Raw genomic sequence first — 6998 nt, 5'->3', positions numbered from 1 at the left:
CCTATGCATCCAGGAGTCGAATTGAGTTTTTGAGTAGGATCTAAGACAAAATCTCTCAAGATCAATATATAGATGCAAATAGTAGTGTCAGAGAGCTTACGACACAATGCCCAACGCATTATAGATGGCGCGGCGAAACGTGCTTGCCCTCTAGTCCCATTGTATGTCGAAACTTGAAAAGGTTATTTCCGCTCGCTCGGCCCTCAACGGAATCGGAGCAGGTTAGTGAACACTCTGTAGGCGTATGAAACTAATCATCTCTGTCATGTGTCCTCGTTACACATGTTAGATACTACCGTCTAACCTAGGTGATAATTACCTCATGCATCGTCCCAATAATGCTGTGAGGTCGCGGTCTTGAAAAGACCTCAAGATTGTCCTGCTCGTATACGTATTTCGACAATTTAGTCGTTTGTTGCTTTTGCGTGGGATGACTAGTTTTGAAGACAAAGGGCAAAACTTTCCGTTTTCAGCCAGGTGGTGTGTTCTAGCAGATATGTCACAAAATTGTAATGATACTTGGCAAAGACATAATTGAGCGGTGTGTTTCAGCAAATGCCAAAAAATAACAGTGTCCTGTAGCAAATTTTTCCTTGTCTTCTAAAAGCACATTTTGTACAACCATTTTCCCACTCCTTTCCTCAGATTGTTCTTCCGGATAAGCATAGATAAGATAAGGACTCTAGAAGTACTGAAGAGGATGCTAAATCCAAAAGCAACAAATATCTGGATGCCTGGAGCTTGATATTATAGCATAAAAATCGTGTGATATTTTTGCCATGGCTTGAAAGGGGAAAGGGATGGGTGATGGCTACCGCCTACTCGCTTGCTTGCAGGTCTCCAAAACCATCTTCTTTTAAGTTCCACTCTCCAGCATAGTGAGAAACCAACCCTAAGACTCCAAGAGTACGGCGAAGGTTCTAGCCCACTCTCCAGCCTAGTGAGAGACCCTAAGATTCCAAGAGGACGGCGAAGGTTCTAGCTCGTTAAAAGTAACACGAAGAGTTCTGCTGCATCAAGGTAACTTTACTTACCCTCTCCGATTTTGCATCTTCTCCGTTGGGATTTCTTGTTCTCTGCTGATTGGTTTGGAAACATGTATGCAGAAGCAAGTTGGCTCGGCTTAGTGTTTGTTCCTGGATGCGATGGTGCCATGGAGGATGGAAGCACGGCTGGCAGAGACGGTGTGGGTGGTGCTCCTCGGCTGGCTCTCCTCCTGCCTCACAGTCGCCGGTGAGGTAGCCCGTGCCATTAGAAGCAACGACCTCTCCATCTAGGCCACCTTTGGCATCGCCAGCAACAAAGAACCAACCATGCGTCTGCAACGTCGGCACTTAATTTGGCGCACAGGGCAAGGAGACAGGGATGCAGCAGGGTAACCAGTAGCTTGACAGAGTTCATCCACAGCAAGACAAGTTCGATGGAAATGTGGAATCTTCATATAGCATAGATGTAAAATCTTGTGTCAAACAAAGAAATAGCTATTGCTCGAACTGACCTGGCTTTCTAATAAAGATAGCGTACATAGCTGGTGCAAAGAAGGAACTAAAGAGTTTGCAAGGTGGAGTGGTATATACGGATTCTAACTCATTATACGGAAGGAGGTCCCTACTATCTGGACTTAAATGCTATCACCGCCTTGTTGATTTCTTGAAAGACTTTGGTTTCCGATGACCTCTTGGAGCCTGCTCCTCTTCTTCATCGTCATCCTCCACCTTCCTTCTCTTCTTGTGGCCACCGTCCTCCTTCAATTTCTATCATATAATAACAATGGCGACTTTAATATAGCTGCAGCTGTCATAGCAAGTATGGAAGGTGACAACAGACACTTTAAATCGATAGCCCCGTTGAGTACATACCGTCAATGCGATCCTCCTTGAATCGGATATGTGCTCACGAAGTATCATGATTTCATCTGCATCTACTTTACGATCAGGAATATCGAATCCTGCAAAAAATGGTGATGACTTTAGAAAGAAATCCCCAGTTTATGTGTGGAAAGGAGACAAGCAACAGAAAAAATTATTACCGAGGAGCTGCTCAATCATCTTAAACCACTGACACTCATACTGATTCACCAAAGATACAGCATATCCTGACTGCCCTGCACGTGCAGTCCTACCAACCCGGTGTACATAATCCTGCATTTGGAGCAGTATAGGTTAAACATCAATGATAAAATAAAAATGCATGATCTTGTCAACAATAAAAGCAATATATATGTTACAGGTACTGAAATAGGTAAGGTTAAAACCTTAGAATTCATTGGTATATCATAATTGATAACCACATCAACTCCTTGAATGTCAAGACCACGACTCGCCACATCCGTGCAAATAAGGATGTTGAAATCTTTTGCTTTGAACTTGTTTAAAGCACCTAGTCTTTTGTCCTGATGAAGAGAAGAAAATCTAATTACTCAAGTACTATTTATGATAAAAACTACATGTCCAAAACGGCACCTGCTTCGGCCTCCTAAAAAGGTTGCCTAATTGAATGCGAAAATCAAGTACTTTCATCTGTCTGATAGAAAAGGTAAGAAAGTAAACCTGACTCATCTGGCCACTGATGGAGAGAGCTTTAAAACCAAGATTCCTTAAAGTGAGAGCAAGGAGTCTTGTTGACTCACATGTCCTCACAAAGATCATGATCATGCCCCCTGGCAACTCATTCAGAACATGAACGAGATAACAATCCTGAAATAGAATAGAAAAATGATGAATGGACAGCAAAGGGAAATGGGTACTCCGGACACTGAAGGTGAATAGAGAAATATAATATCAAAACAGAGGATGCATGGTATAATGATGGACATCCTTTATCAGGACTGTTTATTAAATTAAATGTATAGGAGAGTCTAAATCCAAGGGTTTAATCATGGGCTTTACTAGTACAACTCATATTGAATGTACATGAGTCCAAATTCTCTATGGAATACAAGTTACATGAGCACAGAGTCACATATCGTGAATTCCTGATATTGAAAGACAGAAATGGAACTTGGATCTTAATTACATGATTACATTAAGTGCAAGAATTAACCTTGTACTCTGCAGGAACGAAATACCACTCTTGTTTAAGTGTATCCACTGTCGAATATTTGGAGGATACTTCAACCTGTCACCCAAAACAAGCAAGTCTATTAGTAAAGAGTAACAAGGCTACTCAGAAGGTCCTCTTCTACTCATGTTTTGCTCCTTATCAAATGCCTAAAGACAAAGAAGAGTGTCTTCACCTTAACAGGGTTTCTGAGACAAGCACGTTGCAGTTTGCTTACCTGCAGAGAAAACTCATAAGCTATTGTGCACATATGCCGCAAAGCAGTAAAGCGCCATTTAGAATACCGCTATTCATGACTAGAATCTTATAGTTGTAACTTGGGAAGGGCATGCCCAAGTAGTAGTCCTACATACAAACAGTGGCTCAATGCAGCAGAATCAATTAAACTGTACGACATACTACTACTACATTTGTTCCTCAAAACAAGGCTTATATTTTTCTAAAGCCAAAGTTTGACCATACTAGAAAAAACTACCAATAATTATAATAATATATAGATATAATATGAAAATAATATGATCATGTATCTAATTAGATTGATTTGACATTGCAGAGGTTGTTAGTTTTTTCAAAAAGTTCAGTCGAACTTTTCATTGGTTGAATGACAAAATTTGTCTACGCCTTGTTTTATGGAATGGAGGGAGTACATCTGAAGAATTTATAGTGTATCACCAAACCAAGTGGCAAACAAAGCCATATCAATCTGACGAATTCGATAGTGGCAAACTGATGATGCTCTCCTTTTGCCTCACTAATTCAGAGGAACCATAAGAAAATCACTTGCCTATCCACCAACCTTTTTTGTCATAGTGGCTGAGAAAAGGTATGTTCTCCGTTCTTTAGGAATGACCTTCAGAATATCATCTAGTGATTCCTTAAACTCCAAGTTAAGTAATTTATCAGCTTCATCAAGTACCTACAAAACCATAAAATAGAGCGTCAAAATAAAAGCATCTGAATTTTAATAAGTTGATACAATTGGCCCAAATTGTGGACGCTCTGACGATGTCGAGAATGATTTTCAAGGTAAGAGCATCGTAGTCACCAGATATTTATGATCAGTAACATACAACACATTGCTTCAACTTACAAGTTACAACTAGAAATTACAACAACCAATTAAGCATAAGGAAAACCTACCAATTAACTTAGTATTGATAGTTCAAAGAGGAAACTAGGCTGTTCAGTTTGACAAAACAGGCTTTAAGTAATTATAACGACAAGATAATTTCACAAAATCATGCACTCAACACCCAACAAGGCAACAATGAAGGTGGAATTTGGCATGAACAACATTACTGGGAAAGAAAAAAATACTGCACATTGCTGGTGTATAAATTAGGTTGTAAGGAAGGAAATCGCATGATAGTGAACAGAATAGGCCAAACAGATCCAAACGAATAAGCAAGCTAAAAATAGTGGAGACGCAAAAAAAATACATACCAAGTACTTCACTTTAGTCAGGCTAAAACCTTTTGTATCTTTCAAATGGTCCAAAAGACGGCCAGGAGTTCCAACCTACATTTTGAAGCAGATGATGCATAAAACAAAATAAGTTGATGAAGACAGTTTTCCATTTCATGGAAGAGTGCGTATATTGTTGTGTTTCTACTTGCAACTGGTATATAGGATGAAAGTCTCTGGCTTATCTTGCAAACCTAAGCCCCATGTTTGCTAGACTCTATAAGCCTATGGCCCTATGCTGAATTCAGTGAAAAATGCCTGCTTTGGGGTCTTATATGGATACGTTTGTCATCAGGATGGTTTTCAAAATTTTAGGCCCTTACTTTACTACTTTAGGTAACGATCAGGAAATCCTTTCTTTAGATCCTTAACAAACAGAGTTACTAGACATAGGGACCTAAGTTAAAATGCCAAAAATGCTGGCTAATTGAAAAGGCTTCAGCTTGACTTGAAGGACTTTCTTAAGTTCCGAGAATGACTCTACACCAATACCAATGACAGAGCTTCTCCACCCTCGGATTAAAAATAACTGTGTAGATGGTTGAGCGCGAATATTGCCAGAGCTAATGGAGAGTAACTCCTCCACGTTCAATCACACTTGCAATTCCTTAGCACGAAGGATTCAGAACCTATATTTTCTTAGGTTGGGATTGGGTCATTGAACCTGAATCAACCATACTCACCACAATATGTGGACGTTTTGCAATGGATAACACTTGCTGCATCCGATCAACTCCCCCAACAAGCTGAAAAAAGGAAAAAAAAACACAATTGAAAAGGATAAGTAACTAAATAGTCTCATGAATTTCAGTAGATGGTGGAATGATCAAGAAACAGGGCAATGCTTCGCATGCCCGGATTAATTAACACAGAGAGAATAGCAAAGCAGTCTTGTCGTAGTGGAAGAGAAAACTCATCAACAAACTTTGATTCAGTCCGTCAATATGGGCTCGTATAGCAACAAGCTTGTGCAACTAAATGACGGACTTTAGAATACCCATGTTCCACTACGCTTCAGCTTTACTACGAAGAGTTAGGCTACATGTATTCAAAATTCAGAAACAGCACCACATGCATCATGAGCCCCTTTACATTGTACTCGACTAGGAAGTTTTTTTCTAATATACCCTCAAGCCAACTAGAGGCTACAATTCACACCCAATAAATACCCAAAAAAAAAGGTTGAATCAGAACTATGATCCTCACAGGGAGCGTAAAGATATGCAGTACCCATATCGAATTGGCTGTTGTAGTATCAGAACGAATGAATAGTCCATTGTAGCAACACACTTACCACTGAGCAAACCAAGCCGATCGCGGACCCGAGCGCCTCAAACTGCTCCGCAATCTGAATGGCCAGCTCCCTGAAGCACCACAGCCGCAAGGTAAGCAAGCTCCCCGAAAAAGATAACGTGCCCCAGGAGTCCAGTAAGGGAGCACGATTAAGAAAAAGAAAGTCACCTGGTGGGCGACATGACGCAGGCGAAGAAGGGCTGGCGGTGCTCGAGCAGCGCCTGGATGATGGGCAGCGCGAACGCGCCCGTCTTGCCGGACCCCGTCTGCCCCAGCCCGATGACGTCCCGCCCTGCACCCGAAACCGAACACCCGGGTCAACGAATCGCCGTCGTCGCAGTTGCCGGCAGCGGTAGAGGATGGTGGTGGTGCGTACCTTGGAGGGCGTGGGGAATGGCTCCGGCCTGGATCTTGGTGGGCTGCTTCCACCCCATGGCGTCGCACGCGTCCACCAGCTCCTTGCAGATGCCCAGCTCCGCGAACGTCGACGCCTCGGCCTCCGGCTCCGGCTCCGGCTCCGGGTCCCGCTGCTGCGCGTCGCTGCCCCCCTTGGCAACCTTCTCCACCGCCATGGCTACGAGAGGCGAGAGGTGGAATCTCCGGCGCGCGCGTGGGCGGAAGCGGCGGCGTCGGTTTGCTGAGGCGGCGGCGTCGGTTTGCTTTGCTCGGCGGAAGTGGCGGCGTGGCGGTGGTTGGTTATGACGGGGAGTAGACAGAACTTGGCGCACACGGCCGCGGGGCCGGCGCGGCGAGCATAAACCCTAGCGGCATTGGGCTGGCATGATCGGCCAGTCACCTGGGCCAGACGGGCCTGTGAACATGGCGATGGGCCTGCAAATGAGCCACCGAGGTGTGAAAAGAACCCGCTTCAAGGCCCAGCCCGGTGGCAAGACTTCATTGCAATAAAAAGGTTGTCTTGGTATTAGAGGGTAAGGTCTTGAGTTTGAGTTTTGGCTTTCGCAATTTATTTTAAAATTGATCGTGCCCTTTGTCTATGTACAACGAATGTTGATCCTACCTCTCAATCTCTATAAGTGTTGACTTCGTTTTCCTAGAGGGGTATGGAAGTGTATATATGTGAATTGCCTAGCTCTTTTCACCGATTCGAACTTTTAATTGTGTTGCCTACTGCATTAAGCTTTTGACAAACATGGTCACCCTTTTCTGCATATATTATCTTA

The 6998-nt window shown here is 43.1% G+C and overlaps 1 protein-coding gene across 1 annotated transcript; it reads right to left on the bottom strand.

Annotated features, from left to right (window-relative positions):
• Positions 1–1424: 1424 nt before the first annotated feature.
• On the bottom strand, positions 1425–6389 carry LOC124672911 (DEAD-box ATP-dependent RNA helicase 10). Its single transcript, XM_047209066.1, has 13 exons — positions 6194–6389; positions 5986–6109; positions 5819–5888; positions 5208–5270; positions 4504–4578; positions 3857–3976; positions 3236–3277; positions 3043–3117; positions 2550–2696; positions 2255–2392; positions 2030–2141; positions 1860–1948; positions 1425–1754 (listed from the first exon to the last, which is right to left on the bottom strand). The coding sequence occupies exons 1-13, from the start codon at positions 6387–6389 to the stop codon at positions 1632–1634; spliced, it is 1374 nt and encodes a 457-aa protein (XP_047065022.1). The 3' UTR covers positions 1425–1631.
• Between the last annotated feature and the right edge of the window lie 609 nt (positions 6390–6998).

This window comes from Lolium rigidum, chromosome 7 (genome assembly GCF_022539505.1).
Source record: "Lolium rigidum isolate FL_2022 chromosome 7, APGP_CSIRO_Lrig_0.1, whole genome shotgun sequence".
Taxonomy (NCBI): Eukaryota; Viridiplantae; Streptophyta; class Magnoliopsida; order Poales; family Poaceae; genus Lolium; species Lolium rigidum.
Note: the sequence above shows the minus strand (reverse complement) of the source record. Positions and strands in the feature narration are given on the sequence as shown.

What these genes read in the sequence shown, in the direction of transcription:
- LOC124672911 (XM_047209066.1), bottom strand. Translation starts at nt 6,389, where the DNA reads ATGGCGGTGGAGAAGGTTGCCAAGGGGGGCAGCGACGCGCAGCAGCGG. An exon ending in TCGGCTTGGTTTGCTCAGTG is followed by an intron (nt 5,271 to 5,818) that starts GTAAGTGTGTTG and finishes TCCTTTTTTCAG; the next exon opens with CTTGTTGGGGGAGTTGATCG. An exon ending in CAAGGAGGATCGCATTGACG is followed by an intron (nt 1,755 to 1,859) that starts GTATGTACTCAA and finishes ATTATATGATAG; the next exon opens with AAATTGAAGGAGGACGGTGG.